This window comes from Scleropages formosus, chromosome 5 (genome assembly GCF_900964775.1).
Source record: "Scleropages formosus chromosome 5, fSclFor1.1, whole genome shotgun sequence".
Lineage (NCBI taxonomy): Eukaryota > Metazoa > Chordata > Actinopteri > Osteoglossiformes > Osteoglossidae > Scleropages > Scleropages formosus.
In genome coordinates, this window is record NC_041810.1 from 32365633 (window position 1) to 32389345 (window position 23713).

The 23713-nt window shown below is 42.0% G+C and overlaps 1 protein-coding gene across 2 annotated transcripts in view; it reads left to right on the top strand.

The window, feature by feature from the left end:
* Positions 1-23713, top strand: part of LOC108932956 (TOX high mobility group box family member 3-like) — a 56452-nt gene that overhangs the window by 26780 nt on the left and 5959 nt on the right. The window contains exons 2-3 of one of the 2 annotated variants that reach the window (XM_018749682.2): positions 8441-8506; positions 16043-16297. In XM_018749682.2, the coding sequence (XP_018605198.2) occupies positions 8441-8506; positions 16043-16297 (321 nt within the window). The remainder of the gene's footprint in view (positions 1-8440; positions 8507-16042; positions 16298-23713) is intronic. The other variant, XM_029252264.1, reaches the window with a different exon arrangement.

Sequence of the window (23713 nt, forward strand, 5' to 3'; positions counted from 1 at the left end):
TGGATGCTCCAGCACTTCATCTTGTCTGTTGGGAAAACTGCCTGCTTTTGTACAAAAAAAGCATTTAAAGCATGATTTTTGCAAAGCATAACAAGTAGTCTTCTGGAAATTTACTCAAAGTTCAGTACATACTGTAGCTAGGGGCACTTTTATAGTCGATGTCATTATTTCCCCTACAACGGTGCCAGCATTCAGCAAACCTGCTAAGCAATAAGGATGTCTTGATAATTATGGTAGAGCGGTAGGCAGTCTGAACTCGGTGACATTAACGTTTTAGAATTTGCAGCTGCCGCTTCTGTGCTTACCGTCTTTAAGAGCTGATTTCAGCAACTCCATCTGAAGTCTCATCTTTCTTGTCATGACAGTTGCCTGGCAAGCATGGAAATGCTGCCATGTTCGAACAATGGCGCGGGCCAATGCTGAATGTGGTTTAATGTCCATCTAGGGGGATGGGGGATTTTCTGTAAGAAGCTACTATTTCAGTGTTGTGAGCTTTTAAGTTAAGCAGCAGTGTGTTCAAACCAGGGTCCTTTGAGTGTAAGGTGGCAGCTCAGAACACTACACCACCTAGTGCCCCATTATATATTATTATGTCTTATGCTCCCCATGATAATTGTTAGGCTCCATAAAGTGCAGTTATGTGGCCCAATTTCTAGATAAGATGGTACAGTATCGCCCTTGTTCATATTTCACTGAGCCCCAGCAGTGTACCGAGGACCAAGTGACAAACAGGTGCTCCCCGATTTACGATGGGGTTACGTTCCGCGAAACCCATCATAAGTCGAAAAAATTGTAAGTCGAAAATACTTTTAATACACCTACTACACAGCTCTGCGAGATGCGGATCGCTGCTGCTGCCCACCCTATCCCTATCTCTAACCCTAACCACCTATCACTTGCCTGGGAAAAAATCTCAACTCAAAATTCAAAGTACGGTTTCTACTCAATGTGTATTGCCAGCGCACCATCGTAAAGTCAAAAATATCGTAAGTCAAACCATCGTACATCGGGGACCACTTGTATTCGTTGGAGGAGTTCAAGCTCAATGAAAGCTGTGGTGCTCTTAGGAATGGCTACAATGTTCTGGCGTTCGACTGACTGTCCTGCACACACACTGAATTTCTTCCATGTCTTCACCTTTGCTCTTCTTCCCTTGTTTAAGGCGTTCAAGGCTGTCACAACATTGAATGTGTTCGAAGTCTAAGGGGAATTTTTAGCAGTTAATTCTACATGCAGATGGGAAAGCCGCTTGTGGACAGACCATGTGGACCTGCTGTGTGGGGAGTTTACTTTACAAATTGACACCCACACGAAAATGTGACCGGCGTGATGCGTCTCAGCGCTAGCTGGGCTTCAATGATCCCAGTGATCGTGTTAGGGCAGCTGCAAACGCTTTCTTTTTCTGATGTAAATTGGGTTGTAAATGAGTTTCTGCATGGCCGGGAGGACTTAGGAAATGGAGAACAGCCTTCAGAGAGTTTGTATTTACCCAGCAGCAGCTGTTTGAGTTGAGGAAGGGGTGCAACACTTGTTATGCCTCGTTCCTCCTAGCCAATGAAGAGATCAGAGTTGTCACAGTGCCAAGCCTGAGAGGAAACAAATAGGAAGGAAAAAAAAAAAAACACAATTATTTGAATTCTTTGTGGAAGATGACCAAGTACACCCATGCCTTTATGAACCTAATTTGTTCTTGGAAATCTGTTGCAAAACCAAAAAAATGCAAAACCTCAATAACTGTTTTGAAACAATTACATATAATAAAATACACTACATCCATATATATTGATTTTTGCATTTGCTTTGTATTTATTATATGTAGTGTGTGCACGGTGAAGGACCATTAGACAAAAATATGTAGAATATAAAAGATTATTTCTATTTTATAATAAATTATCAAAAAACAATAAAGAATCACAATAACTGGTTAACTAATTAAGGGAGACTGAGAAGCAAAAAGGCGATTAGTCTAGCAACAGTTAATCTCAGCATACAGCACTGACAGTCGACTCAATGGAGTGTGCAAACTGATATTCCATTCCTTCCCGCAATGCTCAGCAGCAAAGAGATTTAAGCATTGGGCTGCTAGGTGCTAGTTCAAAAAGGTGCACTGACCAAAAAAGAAAAAAAAAAAAAGCTGAAATTTGTTCCGGTGAATGTTTTTATCTGCATTAAATGCATTGGTCATAAATCAGATTTAAGGGTATGAATTCTGTTAAGTTTTCAGGAGTGAAGGCCTGTAAAGTGAGTGCTCGCATGACGTCACCTGCGATAACATCAGTACAGGAGTTGTGTTACAGAAAACAATGGCTACATGATTTCAGAATGTGAGCTACTCTATAAAATGACGTGTGCTCACATTTATCACGTGTTGTCGCTGACCTGAGCTTGTGCAGAAGGAGAAGTACCAAGCAGTTGCTCTCTTCTGAGGAGTCTGTAGGCTCTACATTTACTAAACTGAGAAGTATATCATCTTACATGACAGTATATTTTTATGGCTGTTTGTTTAATCTCAAAAATGGGCCATTATTTATTAATCAGCAGAAAGGTGGCAGGTAGCACAGTGTTTGGAACTGCTGCCTTTGGATCTGTAAGTCGCAGGTCGTAATCCCAAATCATTATTGCATCAGCAGCATGGCGGGGGGGGTCATATTTTCAGAACATGTCGGAGCTTTTTTGTTTTCCTCTCCTCAACTGTCAGGTAGCTGTTACTGCTACAATTCTGTATTATATCTTTGTATCCTGATCTGGGTTGAGTGCTCTGTCACCTTGGTGAGAAGAGCAGTCTATGAAAATAAATTGATCTGAATTTGATTGAGCACATAGCTAAGAGACACCTGAAGCAGCGGGTAAATTTACTTAAATATCCTGTAATTCCTGTCCTGAAGAAACAGAGACCAACGGCTGGGTGGATACCAGCCATTTTATTCTAAAGCATTAAAGTATATTTTGCCTGGGTTCTGTAATTGTTCGAACTTACACCATGTACTTGAAGGGCCTAGGTTCAAATCCAGCCTCCTGCTTTAGTACCCCTTGGTTAAGGTGCTAACCCTGAGCGGATACAGTAAAATTTAACCAGCTGTGTAAATGGCTGGGTAATTGTATGTTCCTTTGAACAGGAGTGAGTAAATGTGAACATTTTGACTGTTTTTTTTTTTTCTTTTTTTTTTACACTACCTTTGAATGAAAGCGCAGCCTTTCATATGTGACTATATGCCCGTGGTGTATTATACTGATCTATGAATTGATATTCAGTATAGGCATTTATGACTTATTTAAACACACAAGAAGGATAAATGGTCAGCTGGATAGGTTTTGCTTGTTATGTGATGTCATAATGGACTGGGGAGAAATAATATTGACAATTATTTGTCATTAGGGCACCGTTTCTTGCTGAGTTTATGCGTATGTCAGTTAAGGTCCAGTTACAGTGCCCAGAGCTCCAAGGCAATGCTTTGTGGTTTTGGTCCTGCGCACAATAAGTATGTTGGCTGTGGGGCATCTAGCCAGTGGCTGTATTTCCTGTATTTCTCCAGGAATACCCCAGTTCACAAGATGCCCAGCCTCCCATGGCTCTGCAGTTCCAGTATCAGGCTCTGTCTGATGTGCCCACAATGCACTGTGCGGGGGCTAAACCGCAATGCATCAATTGATTACGTTGTGAGGGAGAGATCCCCAGTGATTCTGCAGTGCATGGAAATACACTGTTACCGCAAAGGCAAGTGCCTGTGGTGGCAAGTTAATTATGCTTGACCCGTTTTCTTGGCAAGAAAAGAAAGATGAAGGAATTTCATTCATTTCAGATGAAACTGCTCCAGTCGTACTGCCTGCAGAGTCATTTGAACAGTAGTATTGTCATTGCAGATGAGCAGTTGTCAATGATTACATCTCCCCCATGGAAATATTTTCTCTCGAGTGGCGTAACGGCAGGGAAAATGGCCCGAGCGCCGTGACTCAACTTGGAAAGTGAACAAGACCACTTTAAGCACTCACTGATTCTTGCTGAGATCTCACGTACATGAGCTGCTGTGGAAGATGCTGGTCCCAGATGACCAGAGGCCTCCAGTCCTCCAGTACCTCCAGTGCTGCCAAAAAGCACTTTCCTGTTTACGCTAATAAGACGGCGCTCATCCAGCTTCCCATCTTTTAATTATAGAAGGCTATTGTCCGCACTGACCTATTTCTGCAGCTCAAACTTCGCAGTAACACATAATTTCATCTGTCACTTGGCATCCACTCAGACAGATGCTGGACATGAACACAAATTGCATTCTCAGATGGGGGGGAGGATAGCTTGTTGCTCTTTGTTTTTGGCTCTAATGAAAGTCCCACTCAGGTGCTTTATGTGTGTTCAGAGCTACCAGAGATCTTCCCTTTAGGTCCCACATTTACCCTGCCCTAGCCTGTTTTACTGTACGGTGTTTTTGGGAGGACTGCACCAGTGCACAGTGTTGCAGAAGCAGCATATAAAAAAATTATGCAACGGGGTAAATGAAAACACTTGGAATAAACATTGGATGAATAACAAATGGGGGTGTGTGGGTACGGTGGTGCCGTGGTGCAGTGGATTTGCCTGGGTCCTGCCCTTTGGCGGGTCTAAGGTTCGAGCCCTGCTTGGGTCGCCTTGTGGTGGACTGGCGTCCCGTCCTGGGTGTGTCCCCTCCCCCACTAGCCTTATGCCCTGTGTTACCGGATTTGGCTCCGGTTCGCCGCAACCCCGCTCAAGCAAGTGGTTTCAGACTGTGTGTGTGAATAACCATTAAAATGTGTAATAAAATACAGTTTAAGCCAGCTGTTGCAACACAGTTGATTTCCAGGTCAGCAACTAATTTACAGGTATAATGTCCTATGTCATGGGACTTAGCCTGAATTGATAACAGTAACATAAATTGCTTGCTGTGTAAATAAGTCCAAAGTCACTTTGGTCTTTTTCTTCATTTTATATTGGGTTTTTTTAAGCATATGTGTGACTCATGACTTCATGACACTATGGTATGTTTTTATTTCTTTGTCACAGACACCTGAAACACCATGCTAAGCAGTGCAGAGCTGATGGTTCACAGATTAGCACACACACAGTGACTCGCAAGGTCCATATTAGACATGGTGCAGCATGTGTGGTCCCTCTACCCATGGGGACATCTTCTGTAAGGCAGTGGATGGTATCTGTATCAAAGAGTAGTGATCAGTCAGCATACAGACCTCTGCTGCCATCCTGCACCGTTTGCCATATTCAGCCCAGTGGAGACAATGTGGGCGGCTTCTGCTCTTTGGATGGTCCTTTAACTGTCGTATAAAATATGAAAACAGCACCTCAGACATCAGGAGCTCTTTCCCTGTTGCTGAGTGAGTATAATTAGTGTTTATTTCTTTTTTCTTCCCTGGTACACCTGATGCAGTGGAAATGAAATATGAGGGACACTTCAGATATGTCCCCTTAAGGTTAATTATTGTCAGTGCAGGTCACAGGGTGATGATGTCCTGTGGAAGTTCACTGCAGCAAAGGTGTTGGGAATGCGTTCATACACACACTACTCATCTTCAATGTCCAGACTTGTGGGCAGGAGGGGGGCCTGATCAGGTGATTGACTGGTCATTCTAATATGTCATTTATTGTTTTGCTTTTTTTGATAGGGGGGCGTGGTGGCGCAGTGGCGCAGTGGGTTGGACTGGGTCCTGCTCTCCAGGGGGTCTGGGGTTCAAGTCCCCCTTGGGGTGCCTTGCGATGGACTGGCGTCCTGTCCTGGGTGTGTCCCCTCCAGCCTTATGCCCTGTGTTGCTGGGTTAGGCTCCGGTTCCCTGTGACCCCATATGGGACAAGCGGTTCAGAAAGTGTGTGTGTGTGTTTTGCTTTTTGATTTTTTTTTTATAAATTCATTTTTTAAAAAATCATTTTGACATGGTGGTAGTCTTGTTACAACTAAAGAAAAATGTTTTGACAAAAGCAGCATGAAACGAAATAGACATGTCATGTTGAGTTATGGCGCAGTGTTTGAGATGCTTGCTTTCCAAATATGTTGTACTTACATTTACATTTATTCATTTAGCAGATGCTTTTCTCCAAAGCGACGTACATCTCATAGAAAATACAATGTGTACAATACATTAGCAGAAAGAGACACTTAGATGCAGACATGTCTAAGTCTCTCTTTGTGCCAATGTAACGTGATGTATTTCACACGTCAAATATATCTACCAAATTTATTACGAAGTATTGTGTTTTTATAAAAAGTTTAAATCACGGGCATCAAATTTTTTTAACAACTCGATACATTTTAATTTTTAAAACAATTTTAAGTATATTGGGAAAAAAATTGTAATGCATTGAAATGTTGGGTGAGTATGTGAGTATGAACTGTAGTTTGCTGTTGACAGCATTGTGTAATGCAGGTGGTGTGTGACGGAGGTATACACACACATACACAAATATAGACTATAACTTTGACAAGATCTACCAGAGGCTGCTGGGAACCTTGGACACACAACGCCACCTGCTTTACCAAACGCCTGTGTGCCCATGAACAGTTAGTTAGGCACCGGTGCGTTACGCTGTTAACACATCTCACTGTATCCCTTCCTTCGGGGAGCTGCTCAATAACGGACACCATTTACTCTCAATGAGCCGCAGCTCCATCTTTAATTGCGCTCATACACCGATGGCACAGAGGTGCAGGGGGCTGGGATGAATAAACAGAAAAAAATAAAACTGTATGTTTTATTCAAATCGCATTGTTCCTGGTTTTATTTGTCCCCCCCTGGGGATGAAGTAATCTTTTTTCTCTGAGTCGCCAGGAATTTATTCCATTTCGGAGAAGATCTTTGTAAGGAGTAAACAAAGAGAAGAACTCAGTTTGGCTTATATGACAGAACATCTCTCTCTAGGCCACAGAATTACATGGCATGTCACTGCTCCTCTATAGTACAGCCTGTGGGGTTGATTCATTTTGTAGGTTCTCAGTTTTGGCTCCCATGTTGAGGAAAAAGCTCCCTCTGTCACTCTGAACTGCTGAATCCTTTTCAACATTCATCACACACACACACACACTTTCAGAATCGCTTGTCCCATACGAGGTCGCGGGGAACCAGAGCCTACCCGGCAACACAGGGCGCAAGGCCAGAGGGGGAGGGGACATACCCAGGACGGGACGCCAGTCCGTCGCAAGGCACCCCAAGCGGGACTCGAACCCCAGACCCACCGGAGAGCAGGACTGCGGTCCAACCCACTGCGCCACCGCACCCCCTCAACATTCATCAAGGGTCTTAAAATACATATTTCAGATCCACTTCCATCCTGGTCTCCTAGCAGCTCCACAAACTTTTGTCACACAATCTGTCTCCATCACCTCTGTTTCCTGTCAATTCTATATGCATCTACTTACTTAATGTGTGCTGGAAACAAATAGTTGCATTTGACAAACTGAGGTTGCCATAAGAACAGTGTCCGCAGCTATAACTCTGGTGAAGTGCACGTTTGTTTACTCAGTTTCTGAGTCTATTTGTGGAAATTTGTCTGCGAAATGAATAATTGTAAACGTAAGGTACTTTGAGCTGCAGGCTCTCAGGACACTGGCCCATAACTCTTCATCCTGTGCTCTGTTGTTCATGTACTCTTCTGCCAGTAGTCTTTGTGTGTGTGTGTGTGTGTGAGGAAGGTCATTGTCTGAAAGTGCTTTGCCTTTTTTTAATTTTTTTAAATCACTAACTTACCATACGCCCCACCTGTGTACATCAGGTGCTCAGCTAAACTCAACGGTGCCATTGTTTTTACCATGATATGATCACACTGCTCAGTGTTGTGCAAACATCACTATAAGCCGTGCCACAATCCTGAGTGGTCCCTTACTAGTGTGTGCTGATTTGGTATCACACCTCAGGCGATTGTGAAGGGTCTTGTAAGATAGCCATCATGTTCAGTCATATTACAGTTCATTCATGTGGGACCAGACCTAGGGTGACCAGATTTTGGAAATACTGTACACTTCAGTGAATCACAATTTTATTTTTAATTATAGTTAGTAGAGTTTCAAAAAAAAAAATGTGGAAATTGCCAAAGTGGGGCATAAATTTTCTAGTACAGTATTTTTTGAAATCCTATTAAATTACAATATAAATATCAGTTTTATTGGTTTATTTTGTTCTCATGCTATGTTTTCTTAAAAGAATTCATTCATGTATAACAAGATTACTTTCCCTTAAAAAAAAAAAAAAAATCATGTATGTTGGAATGACCAGTCACTCACATGACAGGAACCCCTCTCTCCCATTAGTCCAGTCATGCGAGGATGAACTGTAATTTAACAAGGGGAATGGACTGATCACACTGAACAGGGCAATATGCCTTATCTCCAAATGATTTATGTATGCACGGCGTTTGACCATATTGCAATATCAGTTCTGCTTTTGTATTCAGTCTAATGATATTTTTGTTTTTCTTCCCCTACAGTTTGGGAGCCATAATAACTATATGAATATGGCGGAAGCGAACGGTGGCCTCGTTACAACCAGTGATGTAAGTACCCTCTCCCCAGTCACATCCTTTTTTTGTGCGATGCTGTTTGTGGTGATGAATGAAAGCGCTTTCAGCTGGTGTTGGGTATGACCTGGCAGAGCGATGGTGTCGGGGCTCACGGCGAGTGACTAAGGGGGCGTGAGAAGGTCAACAGAGGGCGTAGCACTTAAAGAAACACGAATGAGCAGGCTTTCTGTTCAGCCAGCGAGTGCGACTTGGATGTGTCTCTTTGTCCAAGTGTTTTCCACCATTTGGCTCCAGCTGTGTCACTTAAGTGCAGGGAAAAGGAAGTGCTATATTTGCAGCGGGTCTCGCCCTGAAATGTGGACCACTTTTCACTATGAAATGCAGCAGAGATCAGCATGTGGCGATATTGCTTTACATTATGCTCTCGGTTACTAAATAGGACCGCAGCCGAAGGAATGGAGTCGTACAGGTTTTTGCGGAAAGCCGCAAAATAAGAACCTGAGCGTGGCGAGTTCTTATTATTTCTTCATTTAGCTGCTGCTTTTCTGCAAGATGACTGACGGCGTAACTCTACTTAGCGCTTTACCCCTTCATACAGCCGGAGAATTGAGTTGAATGTTGAAGTGCTGCTGGATGGGTGTGACCACGGATGGCAGGCCTTCCGTTCTTGCATCTGCATTCGTGGAATTGCTTAATCTCGTGCAGATCTGCGGTCGCGGGGGTGTTCACCTCTCCCTCAAACAGTAATTCTCTAACACAGCACGACAAGTCATTTTTCACCGCCTAACAGCAATGTCTGCTGTCTTTCGCCTTTGGAGACGTTTAAAAAGTCTTGGGTGTTTGACGGTGGCCGAGATTTCATAAAGCCTGGTTAAGGAGAGCCACTTAGAGTAGGTAATGGACCTATCAGTTGGATGGTAGGGAGTCAGGGGACCTGCTGCTTTGGGGTGGGCATCGTGGTGGAGATGATTCAGGTGGTCAAGCAGATGTCTTACCAGGGGGAAGTATGCCGAAGCCTCCCTTCAAATCCACCTCTTGCAGCCTTTGGTTCAAATGTGCTGAGCTGCTGCTTTGAGTCGGGGGGTGGTCCAATGACGAAGGCACAGAATCCCAGCTGTTAGAGTATTTCGTGCACCGGCGGGCCGCGCTGAGTTACCACAACAGCCTGGTCCATTTGCATTTTATCAAAAGGAACAAATGTTTCCAGTGTCACCGTGCAGATGGCATCGTACCGGGGCGCTCATTTTAAAAATTAACAGCGAAACCGTAAAGTGCCAATTTCCATTTCCCTCCGAAAGCATGGGGGCCGAATCGTTCCTGGTAACGCAAGCCAAGGAGGAATTAAAGCGGCATTCCTGCTCGACTCCTGTCATTTCACACCAAAATGAGTTTTCTTCTCCAGCGAAACGCTACATTAATCTGCCGAACACGTGGGGCTCCCTGTACGGGATGCTCGCTCAGGCCTGGGCGTCACGCACCGCTCACTAAAGCCTCGTCTCCTCCGTAACAAGGGAGTCATTTCAATAGCAAACCAATTTACATGTCACAAAGACATTCTGTTCTTTAAATCGGTGTATTATAATTAAATCTTTTCCTTCTCAATTATTTTTTTTTGTGTTCAAATTAAAATTGAGTTCTGAGCGGAATTGAATGCCTTCATCTTGAATAAAGGCCAAGGATGGCCAGTTAGGATGTGGATGCATTATGGGTTTTATTTTTAGCCAAGAGCCATTACACAGAAAATAACCCTGCGGCCATTTTGTCGGCTCACAGTCAGGATGCATTAGCATGTAAAACAAGGTGAATGAAACGGGCCTCGATTTGTAAAGGTCTGCGTGCTGCTTCCCGATAGCTTTGTAATTTTAAGCAGCTGCTCAACAGCCAGCTCACAAAGCCTTGCCTTTTTAACCAGTCTTTTGGAGACAAAATCACACATTACCGAGGCTGTTTTCAGTGGTGGTGTTGGATATGATACATAAGCGCATAGAAACTGAATTGTTTTTCTTTGTGTAAAGCGATTCTGGGAACGATGCGCTATAGACTTTCATACGCACCTCTTTTCTACAATACCTTTTATCCGATACTTTTTTACAAAGTTCACATTTATTTATTTAGCAGACGCTTTTCTCCAAAGCGACTTCCAACGAACTCTATGTAGCGTCATCAGCCCACACACCTTATTCACCGCGGTGACTTACACTGCTAGATAGACTACTTACAATGGCTCACTCATCCATACATCAGTGGAACACATTCTCTCCATCACTCACACACTATGGGTAAAGCTGAACAGCATGTCTTTGGGGTGTGGGAGGACACCAGAGCACCCAGAGGACACCCATGCAGACACGGGGAGAACGTGCAAGCTCCACACAGACTGATTAGTCTATCACAAGTCCTCTCGCACCACCCAGACGCTGTGAGACGGCAGTGCTGCTTGCTGTGCCAGCATGCTGCCGTGCCGCCCCAAGTGACTTGCATTGTTGAGCTACGAACATAGAGCAGGGTCTTCTTTTAATTCATCAATTCAGGATGAGCACCTATACTATAAGAGTAGATGGGATTCAAACCTGCAGATCAAAAGGTGACAGCACTAACTGGTATACTACCTACCGCACCTTAGTAAAACTACCCAAATTTCATAATGGCATTTTTTTACTTTTTTTGGTTTTTATGCTTGTATTAACTTTATGGTGCCTCTTTTCTGATTCGTCATTGATCGTTTCTGTCATGATTCGTTCCGGAAGGAAAGGGCAGACTCAGTTGCGGAGCGCGCGAGTGTTTATTTGGGAGTAAGCCGGGAACCGTGGTCAGGGACAGGTGAGGATCTTCAAACAGTGAACGTGGTACGCAAATATCCGGAATCGCGGTCGGAAAACAGGCAGACGGTCAAAACGCTAGAAGGCAGGTCAGAGTACAGGAAGGGGCGTCACATGGAAAGGTGCGAAGGGCAAGGAGCAAGGAGCAAAGTCACGAGAGAATGCTGACTTGGAGCGAGGAAGGAATTCGGCAAACAAGGTTCCGCAACACTCTTCGTCCGCTTCTGCCTTTTATGTTGTCATCCTTGTTGAGCCCCAGGTGTAACCGGTTACGCCGGTGGCGTGGGCTTGACAATTTCCAAGTCTGGTGTCATTACACAGTTTAGTGAAGGATTTAAAGATATTACTGTCACAACATTTTTCATGCCATATTCTGTTGGACACTGCTGTACAAGTTCTGGAAATGGGACAAACTGCAATTGGAGAGAGACTATCCATCCATCCATCCATCCATCCATTGTCAACAACCGCTTGTCCGAAGCAGGGTCGCGGTGAGCCGGGTTACTCGGCAACACAGGGCAAAAGGCCGAAGGGGGGAGGGGACACACCCGGGACGGGAGGCCAGTCCATCGCGAGGCATCCCAAGCAGGGCTTGAACCCCAGACCTGCCACACAGCGGGAACCGGCTGAACCAGCTGTGACCCTGCTTGGGTCAAGCAGCTGTTTATAGTGGACAATGGACATTTTCACTTCCTTCAAGATTGTTCATCAAGTGCAGCTGTCCAATAGGTGACGACCAGTATAGGTGGTCCCCGACTTACGATGGTTTGACTTGTGATTTTTTTTCAACTTAACGATGGTGAGCTGGTGATAGACATTCAGTAGAAACTGTACTTCAGGTTTTGAATTTTTGATTTTTTTCCGGGGCAAGTGACATGCGGAGCGATACTCTCTCACAATGCTGGGCAGAAGCAGCGAGCAGCATCTCCCAGTCTGTCACGCAGAGGTGTGTATTAGGTGTATTAAATGCATTTTCGACTTACAATATTTTCGACTTATGATGGGTTTCGGGGAACGTAACCCCATCGTAAATCGGCGACCACCTGTGCTTCGGCCTGCCGTGAACTTTACAACAATTTTTCTACACTAGAATGCCCACAAGGGGTGAGCAGCTGCTGGTTGGACCCTCAGAGGTTTATTTTTCTCCCATCTATTTTGGTTAAGAGTCTTTCTGTTCTCCTCAGTTGCTATTTCAACTACTTACATTATACTTACATCTTGGTTCTTTCATTATTTTTTTTGATGAAAGAGACAGCCGTAGAAATACTTACTCTATGCCCATTATGTGGGAGATCTCCATGATTCTGCTTAGGAAGACAGTGTAGCTTAAGGTGGTAACAGCTTTTTTACCCTCGGTGATAGTGCGGGAGTGCTTCCTGAATGCTGAATTGTAGAAATGGATTTTTATCTGTTTGATCTGCAGAGCCTGTTCTTGGGGATTGTGTTTCCAGGGCTTAATTTCACATACCTCATATGTCAGTGGTCAATATTTGTCTTGTTGACACAGTATTATTAGAGTATTTTGTGAAATGGAGACCACTATGACGTTTTCACCCATTGCCCTTGGCTCATAGTTTTACTAAGAGAACGCTCACTCATCTCACCATAATTAGCAGGTAGTGAATAGACATATTTTTTCAAGATGAAGTATGAAAGTCCGCATGGCCCACAATGCAACACTTTCCTGTTTTCGTGCTATCTAAGCCACTTTCTGCAACACCAGGGTCACGACCACAAACATTTCGGTCATGTCCTCACCGCTTTGCTGTAATTTTAAAATTTAGCTACAGCAAAAATTGTTTATGTTATTATTTCTAAGTTGTATTTCTAAGCATTTTCCCTGTGTTGTGGACAAGAGAAGGCTGAAACTATTAATTCCATTTTAAATGCACGCAGCAATGTGCACACGAGTAATTAATTTCGAATACGACAGACTATGGATTAAACAAAGTATAAGCTGTTACAGTTTGACCTTCAGTCACAAAGAGCTAAATAATGAGGAAAAAAAGTGATCTAATTTCAGTAATTAATGTTACCTCTAAAGGGAAAGAGCTGTCCAGTCAAATTTCACTCACAGTAACCATTCATGGTAGGGATAATATGTAGATGGTTCACCATTGCCCCATTCCACACATGCCTCTTACTTCTGTAGAACAGTTACTTCTTTAGAACAGTTACCCCTGTAAAATGGTTTCATGAATTGTGTAATAAACAATGAAAAGTGTGGAGCTTGCATGTTCTCCCCTTGTCCCTGTCTGTTTCCTCTGGGTGCTCTGGTTTCTTCCCACACTCCCAAGACATGCTGTGAGTGACAGAGAGTGTGTGTGTTCCACTGATGTTTGGATGAGTGACCCATTGTAAGTAGTGTATCTAACAGTGTAAGTAACCTTGGTGAATAAGGTGTGTGGGCTGATAATACTACATAGAGTTTATTGGAAGTTGCTTTGGAGAAAAGTGTCTGCTAAATAAATAAATGTAAATTAAACAACAAGTTTATGCATTGATCGGCATGTTAGGTATGAATATATTGTTCTAAGGTGTAGAATCTGAGAGACATAAAGCTATGACCTATTGTCTTTCCACCCTACTGCTGCCTAGAAGCTGAATTTTCCTCGAAATGCAACAGAAGGGAAACAGTGACAGAGACATTACATGAATGTCAGAGCTGTGGATCAGAGACAGGCATTTGGCATTTGATGACCTGCTGTGTGTTAAAGCACAGTGTGTCTGAAATGCTTGAGCAGCAGTTTAAGCAGCGTGCCTAATGATGCGTAGCTTGCTTGCTTGTTTTTCACCTAACTTAATTAGCTTACCCTGTTTTCTATGCCATAAATTGGTACCATTGAGATAAATATGTACAGCAAATTAAAGTTCATGAGTTTAGTAACATTTTTTACATAAGCTATCTCCTTGTACCTGCAGTTAAGTTAATAGAAATTCATCTGGTTAAGCCTGTATAGCCTCTATACATTAGCTTGCATTGATCTGAAAACGCTTGTACTTCACCTGTATTCAGTATACAGGGTTGTTCTACAATGTATTGTCAGGGTGAGCATTTTAAAACATTAGCTTTAGTTAAGCATCCATGTCTGTTGGTCACTTTTGTATCGTTTTCTGAGATGTACATGTCAGAAGATGAGATGTGCATGACAGATGTACAATTTAGAGAAAAAGTGTCTGCAAAATGAATAAATGATTTGTAGATATTTGCGATGGTAAGGTGGTGAATGACATTCAGTAGAAACCGTACTTCGGATTTTGATTTTTTTTCCTGGGCAAGCGATATGCGGAGCGATACTCTCTTGCGATGCTGGGCAACGATCCGCATCTCCCAGTCTGTCATGCAGAAGAGCGTATTAGGTGTATTAAATCCATTTTCGACTTACAATATTTTTGACTTACGATGGGTTTCGTGAAACGTCACGCAATTGTAAATTAGGGACCACCTGTATTAAAAATCAATGCATATCCCATGGTAGATTTGGATTAAAGGATCAGACAAGAATGGAAAAATGATTTTATTTAGAGGCAAGCATCTTTGTTGAGATACGAGAGATAGCTGGTGATCAAAGTCTGAAAGTGGCTTTAACTAGAGTGAGTGGTCCAGGATGAGGTCCCTCATCCCCGTGGTTATGATTGACTTCACACAGTGCTCCACAGTGGAGCCACATTGAAACTGCACACTGCTGAATGCAAAAAAGTTTGAATGGCCCTAAAGAAAATATCAAAAACGGGAAGAAAGCTGCTAAAATAAAAGCCCGGAAAATGCTATTAGCTTTCCGTGCAGGCTCTTTTAATTTAACACCTGTCAACAAAGTAGCTTTGCAAAACAGCAATGAATTAAGTATTGTGGGATCTTGCAACGCAAATAATGTTGCACTTTGTCAGATTAAGTGTTAACATATTTCCACTGCTGCCTGCCCTCTGTTCTTCTTTCACTGGCTCTGGAGAGACACTCCCAGTGGTAGTTCAGTACTCACTACCACTGATATTTTTTAGTTCAATGAGCAGTACCAAAATACCAAAATAGTGGTAAGATTTGGACTTGAGTCTTGACAGCACCATCGTGGCTTTGAGATGTTCTTTCTAGCATAAAGTACTCTTCGTATAAACAGCTCACGATGTTTGTTTAGTCTTAATGCTTGAATGTTGTAGGAAGGGCTTCTTTCTGGAGAGAGGCTCTTGGAGGTTGCCATAATTCTGCTGCAGGAGGACATGATCAGAGCAGGTTAGGAGTTCCATCATGAAGAAGCCAAATAAGCAAATTATCTGTGACCGAAGGCTTCAGTTCAGAGGCAGAGGGATTATACTCTCTGATGGCAGATTTAAGGGTAGAAGTTAGTAGAACAAAGGCTACGTTTGATAATCTGTGGGGGGAAAAAAGTTGTTAACACATGTCTCAGAGAGCTTTATTCTCCGCACTTCACCCAAACATCTTTTAGCCTTGAGATTAGAAGGTTTTATTGTGGATTTTCTCAGCAGTGGTTGGTAGTTAATTTTATAGCTGCTTGTCATTTTCCCCCGTCCATATACTATGTGAAATTTGGAAGGCCTGCGCAAATTTAAATTTTATTTTTACCCTTGATGACAAATCATTGATAACCGTAACTTTGTAAGGGTACCTGATTTTATGTTAAGGAATCAGTAGTAAAATTATTGTTGTATGCATATCTCATTGCTGATTGGATTGGATGTTATTATGCAAACAGATGAAGCAAAAATGTGATGCAGTGTGTTCTTCTTGCTCCAGCAGACGTTCCACACCCCAAGTTTGGGAGATGAGGAGTTTGAGATCCCACCCATCACACCACCTCCAGAAACAGAGCTGGGACTAGGGCTTCCCGAGGCGGAATCGGCCTTCCCTGGGCTCCAGGAGGCTCCATCAACACAGAGAGGCCACCTCACTCCCCAGTTTCCACCACAGAGCTTGGAGCTGCCATCCATCACCATTTCGCGGAACCTGCTAGAACAGGAAGGCACAGGCCTCAATGCCAGTCTCCCAGCTGTGAGTCCTGCATTGCATTACATTACATTATCTTACATTACACTACATTACACTACACCAGTCAGCAGCAAAGAAACTTGTACAAGTAATTTTTATTTAAAAGAAAAAAAGATAATATCATGTGATGGAGTACCCCCCTGTCCACGGTATACAGACTTCTGCCCAATTCTTCTGGGCTCCAGTTCACCACAACCCTGCTTAGGACAAGTGGTTATTGAAATTATAGAGATGAATTACTTAAAAAAAAAAAAAAAAACCCAAATATATAACTCAATTAATGCTCAATGGTAAAAACGGTATGAATCCTTCTGAGAGCTGGACTGGTAGCCCCTTGTTGAGAAGTCCATCCTATTTATTGCTAAGGTCCAATGGCATTGCCTCATGGTATTCAGTCCTTAACTGGGTAAAAACTACAGACCTACAGCTCTGTCAATAACTGAAAATCATCTCATTAAAATTCTGGATATTTTAAACCAGCAGTTAAAGATAAAGCAACTCCATAAAAGGTACAACAACGAGGCCCTTCTTAAAACTTGAGCTGGTACCCTTCAGGTTTCAAGTCCTTGATCAGCATGTAACGTGCTATGGCATACAGTGCTCTAAGACCTTTCAGCTGAACATTTTATGCGACGCTCAAAAGGTTGTAGATATCATCCAGTGGGTACAAGTTTGACCAGTTAAAATTGCAATTTTTTTAATGGTACAATTATGAGTAGTAATGTTACAAGTTGTAGCTCCACTGCTTTACTCATTCAACTTACCTGCAATTAGTTCAAGTTGCTGAAAGCAATTGGGAAAAGGAATAGATTTTAAAAAAAAAAGTAAACCTAGAATTGGATGATTGCAACAAAGTGTGTAAAAAAATTTTGAAAAAATTTAATTTCTTCCATAAAAATACCCACTTTTCACAATTGCTTAAATGAATAAAATTGTGCTGCTGTGGATAATGCAGAATGTTTTTCCCCTGGAGAAAAATAGCTGTATGCTGTTGAATCAAAACCACAGCTTCTTTATCGGTGGAATGAAACCACAGGACGTTTGAAGAATATAAATACTTAATCTTTCTGTCACTTCTGCATCTTTCTGTAATGACTATGGCTTGAGATTCCCAGTATTAACCGGAGCAGAGTGTACTGGATGTGTAACTCAGCGATGGGGAGTTCATGTGCAATGGCTCCTCGCTTTCCGAACATAGTTATGACCCAAAGTCTGTTCATCAACTCGATTTGTTGCTAAATCCAAAGTCACTTTTACCACTATGTGATAAATAAGTTCTTTATAATAGACATACCTCAATTCATATACTAGTTAGGTTGTTTAAAAAAAAGTAGTACACATTTTTATTTAATTGTTTTTCGTTTATTTCGTCTATCCATTGTTTAAAAACTGCTTGTCTTCTGCATGGTTCACAGCGGTCTAGATGCTGTCCTGGAAGCACAGTGCAAGATGCAGGGTAGAGTCTTGTCTACAGTTTAGAAATGGCTGAAAATCAAAGATATGTCATCTCTGCAACCCCCTATTCAATCCCATAAGCATATCCTGTATTTGTCAGCTTCTGGCCACTTTCAGCTGTTTATCTACACAGTCAATAAAAGATTAATAATACAGATGTCACACATTTTTTTATGGCTAAGGTTCTGTTGAAAACTTTGCTACCGTTATAATACTTAGGCTCAAGTATTATTATGTATTAAGTTTGAACTCCTCTAAAACTAAATTAAAATGACTCAGATTTCTTTTTTCCACAAACTCAGTGCCGGTTAATGACTAATTCATCCCAATAAACATTTTCCGTGGAGCTAGAAGACAGCCGACTTAATGCAGCCCCACAGTTACTCTGTCTGAGTCCTTCTTACTGCCCTTTACCGGTTGGATGTGGAAATGCAGGTAGTTTTCTAATAAAAACAAATTTTAGAAAGTTGAATGGTAAATGATCCAGAAAATTTTTGTATTTTAATGAATGCATAATACAAGGAGACAATGTATTTCATTTTTGTAATATGACTAAAGGCACATCAGAATAAGTACAACCTGAATTTATGAAAGTGTACATTTTAGAGGCTAGTTCCCCCCCCCCCACCAAACCTCTGCATGGCCAGATGTGAAGTGATGTGAGCACATTTCTCAGTACATCTGTTTGGTGAGCCTGTAAGTTACTGAGGTTGCCTTTGGAGCCCCTCTGACATCCTGACACAAGGCTGAACACCAATTTCATGTGAAGAGTAACTTGGCCCATGCGTGAGAGCTGTCAACTGGTCCCGGGGGTGCGTTTTTTCCCCTCCTCTTCCTTTTGCTCTCTCTTTTTGGAAAAGAAGAGCCATTGTATACTGAAATTTATGTAAGGTATAAATGCAAATAACTAGGAGATGTGTCCTGCCAAGGGCTATACAGATCTATGTCTACATACTAGGTGATCCGTTCCTTTTAGCCTTAGTAATTCCGCTAATACTGTGTGTTAACACTGCTTCAGCTTTTTGTCAGTGTGCCTTTCCCTTCCCACCCACTGGAATGTTTGCAAAGGTACCCAGTGCCACACAGAAGCTGGGAATCAAAGGGAAGGAGGAGATCTTGAATGATGTTTCTGGCCTTGGGGAGCCTTTTCTCACTGTGGGACGACTTAGATCTTCTTTCCGTTTCACCCTCCACACCTCTGCCTGCCGTGAGCACCATACCAATGATATCCCCAAGAACCGCATACTCAGAGCAGGGCTACGGGATGCCTTGTGTGGTTGTACCAGTGTAAGGCTGTGGTCTTTACACAAACTTGGAGCTGCCAGTCAGCTGAGTACACCTCTTTAAATATTTACCACTGGGACATTACTCTTTCTGCCATTTTTCATTGTAGCAAATACAGTATGTTCATGCTTTATGGTGCATGAAGTGGAAAATACCATATATTTAAAAACCAGTTCCCTTCCACTTTTAGCCTTTGCATTAAATTTTATACGGTTCATGTTTTGCTCCATATTTGGGACAATCCTACATAAGTAGTTGCTCAGTAAATATGGTGAATATTTTTGCAGTTGAGGGGAACAGGATTTGTTTTTTTTTTTTTTTTTTTTTTCTGTTCAGACAGGCTCTGTACTAGAAATACAGATGACTGTGACACCATCCTATTTGAACATAATATAAGTTGCAAGCAGTTTGATGTGGATAGCTATTTCCACTTTAACACAGATTTCCCTAATGTCAGGGATATACTGTAGATTTGCTCTCCAATTTGTACATGCACAGTAAATTTTATAGCTTTTTCCCTCCCCAGTGTTGGCATGTAAAATAATTGCAGCTTTTAAAATATCTTCACAGCATAATTGAGTCTCTGAAGGGTTTTGTCTAAAGAATTTTCATTTCATGGTCAGTTAAGCGTTCTACATCTGGAAGAAATGTTACCTTAAAACAATTACAGTCCTGGCTCCTCTTATGACTTTGTAGAGAATTAAAGATTTGATCTGGGAACATTATTACTCCTTTGATTCTTTAAAGCTGTGTTTAAACGAACAGGAGAATGCGGTTTGAATGCACTGAATACAGTGCTGCCGTTGGCATGCTTGTACTCTCCCTCACTCCATCCTGTGCCAGAAAAGAGAATTTCAGGGCCATTATTCATTGTAAAAAAAATAAATGCGTCTGGAAAAAGTCTGTCAAACTGGATGTCACTCTGGCCATTAACTGGATGCTTTTTTGAGGGGGAAACTGGAGAATGGGAATGAATATAACACAGGCTTTGAAACTATGTATTTCAGCAGATAACATGTTGCTTTCTCAGTTAAAACTGCAGATAGAAACATCACAGCAATAGATATATTTACAGAAATCAAAATGTACTTAGGGAATCTTTGTTTTTTAAATGTGTTTTTTTTCTGAAGATGGAATTTGATTTGCATATTATTGCACGCTGATAATCTAGGCATTTATATTTAAATCATGTTTTAATCTGAGATGAACACAATGTTGAGAAAGACAGAAGATTCCTGTAGGATTACAACCTGCACATGCATACTGTTTCCAAATGACCTCTTTGTAGATGAACTGCCAAGTGTTGTGCTAATTCCTCTTCCCTAATGTACTGTGTGTTTGTTCTGCGTATGTCTTGCAAATTGGCTACAGATGCTTAGTTCCTACAAAGCAAAACATTTCTCCGCGGCAGAAATCTCTTGCAAGAATGAAGGTCTGAAGTCATTATTTATTTAATCTGCTGTCCTAACAAGCTCCTGACTCTCGTTCTGGCCTCCCAGTGTGCTGCTCTCAGTCTACTGGCCCAGCTGCTCTTAAGTTCAGCCCCCACGGTGCCAAGTGCCGTCGTGGATGAAGCTGAACCTGTGAGTGTTAGTGCTGTGTTTTTTTTAGGGCCCTCAGCCTCTCATTGTTACAGAACACACACCTGCAGATGCTGTTTTAAAATCCACCCCACTTCCACCACCATTTACAAATTGTACCTTGGTTACTTGGCACAGGAGTATGATGGAAGATTAATAAAAACAGATGCTAATCTCATAATGTTTATTAATTTCCTTGGAATTAGTTTTAAATCAGTTTTTCTTCCGTAAAAATCAGTTAAAAAAATATTATATATATATATATATATATATATATATATATATATAATATACATTTTTAACATACTGCTGAGTAACTGAATTAATACAAAAGTTTAATATGAAATTACCTTTTGAATAAAAATCGCCCTATGTGGTCTTTGTAAAATAGCATGTTTTCCATTTTTAGGGGGTGTAACTCACCTGCACACAGAGAGTCGGCTAGGGTCATAACCAGCGACTGGTGCATGCTTAGTCCTGTTAGATTCACTCATGGCACTTAAATGAAAATGAAGTCTCAGCTGTGATGGTTCATGAATCATGTCAAAGGTTTGATGGGATTTTTCATTTAGCTTATTTTTCATATGGCAAAAAAGCTCTTTTGGTGAAAAGAGAAAGTACGAACACTACAGCAACACTTTTTTTCCTCCTTTGTCCACACCATTTTGTTATCTCCATTCCAAGCTGTGGAGCACTGACATGAGTTCTTCATCAGTTTCAAGTGTTTTTTTTTTTTTTTTTTTTCCTTTCTTCCGACAGCTATTATGACATATTGGGTCAGTCAGAAATGAAAGATATTCATGCAAGCATGCCATGCTTGTAATGAAGTCTCAGCCTGACCTTCTCTCTGATTGATTCTGTAATTTAGTTTTCCCAGGCAGTGCTCGAAATGAAATGAAATCATGTTGAACAAGTTTTAAATACCCACAGTGCACTGGGAGAGATGAACAAGGGAGGGGGGAGAGTGGGTGATGAAAGAAGGGGGTTGGGGAAAAACGATGAAACAAATATGGAACTATAGAAATTGTGGGATTGAGGGGATGGGGGATTGTGGAGGAGGTGAAAGGCTCAGCAAAAAATAGTGGCATGTATTCCGGAGAGAGACATGGCAGAGAAAAACAATTTATTTCTTCTGCTATTATAGCCTTTGCCCTGCATTCAAAATATAATTTTTGGCTTAAGTACGGAATTCTGCAGGTAGCCATAAATGGGGAAAGTAAAATCGTTCCCATTTAAGAGCACAGTGCTGGAATATGTGCTGGGGACTGATAAACTATCTTTAATAGGACTGACCTTTCATGCTGGTTAAAGTTACTGGGGGATTCATCCTCATAATTACCATATAGATGATTTTATTCCTTTCCTGCAATGAGACTTTTCCAAGTGCACTGTTGCTGATTGAATGGAAATTGAACTTGTTAACATTCTTTTCAGCCCGTTATGGCACACACAGTGCTGCTGTTAATAAATTCCCCACCTCCCCAAATTCTAGTTCTGCAATCCATAGTTCCAGACCTCTGACTCTGCTCATAGAGATCAGTCCTTAGATATTATCCGTGGTACATTGGCAGGACTATTACCGCTCTTTTCACCGCGGCCGTTCCCTTTATTAGCCTGTGAGTCGCAGCTCAGTCTGAGCCATGGACACATCCTTATTGCATCTCACAGATGAGGAGCGTCTTTGACTCGATTTACAGCAGCAAGGCCCCTCCCAAGAGCATCTGGAATTTAAGCGAAGTATTGTTTGCCCAACAAACCAGGCCGAATGTGATGCTTTTTATTGGATAGTTTGTTTTCTCGAGTTCGCTGGTGTTTGAGGAACACTTTGGTGCACCGGAGACACTAGCTCTACTGTTTCGGGTGAAGAGGGGAGGTAATTTTGACAGGCACCTTTCATTCTGATGTATGATATTGTGTTGTTTGCTGAAATCTTGGACAGAGCTACCCTCACGCACCATTCACCACCATCCTCTAGCTGCTCTTTCATTTGTTTCTTAATTGAACAAATGGAACAGGATGGCTCTTAAGCGCTCCATTACAGGACATCTGTTTTCGTTTTTAATTATCTATCCCATTGTATTAAAGAGAACGCTCAGTAATTGTGTGGTTTTGAACTTGTGGGTATAGACTTTTTTAAATCTCTATTACATTTTCACAGAATAATGAGAAATAATGAATTCTAGATCCTGCAGAGGGCTGAAGAGAGATGTTCCTTATTCTTAATAAGGAACCTGGTTTTATGTATTACTTTTAAATTGTTTGTGGGAGGATGAAGCTATTGCAGGTAATTTTATCTAGCTGTTGTGTGCACATTGCATTTTGTTTATATTAGTCAAAATTAGCAGCAGCTCTCTTACTACCTCTCTTATGTTAACACATCTTCTGCTACCTTCTTCTCCTTATGTTGCCTATAACATGGTTGCCAGTCTGAAATCTTTTGCTGTGGCCAGGCACACCTTTCTGCCGTGTTCCTGTTGGATTTTGTCTGGTTTTCTCCCGCAGTCTTACAGACGTGTGTTTCAGGTAAACTGCTGACCGTCAATTGTCCGCAGTCTGTATGAGTGTATGGATATGTGTGTGACTTCCCTGTGGTGCACTCGTGCCCTGTCTTGGATGTACCCTGCCTCATGGCCTATACTCCCAGGATGGGCTCTGGAACATCACAACCCTGCAGTGGACAAACTTCGTTAGTTAGTTAGTTCCTCCCACATCGGTTGATGTATTGGGCAACGAGTGTTCTCCGATGGGCTCTGTTGGCAGCAATGGTTTCTGCATCTTTCCATTCAGTGTTCATGGTCTTGAGGTCTTCTTGAAAGATGGAACACCACATTTTCGGTGGTTGACCTTCTTTGCGTTTTCCCCTTGGCAGGACCCATCGCATCACCACCTTTGGAAGTCTCCGATCAGGAAGTCACAAAATGTGACCTGCTAGTTGCATTCGTCATTCAGCAACAGTGTCTTCCAGCCGCAGCAGACCACTACGTTGTAACACCTCTTTGTTTGTGATCCGATCGCAGTAGGAAATACCCAGAATTTGACGTAGTCGATACATCTATCTACTGCATAGATATTAAATTTATTTATTTATATGAAGTGTATT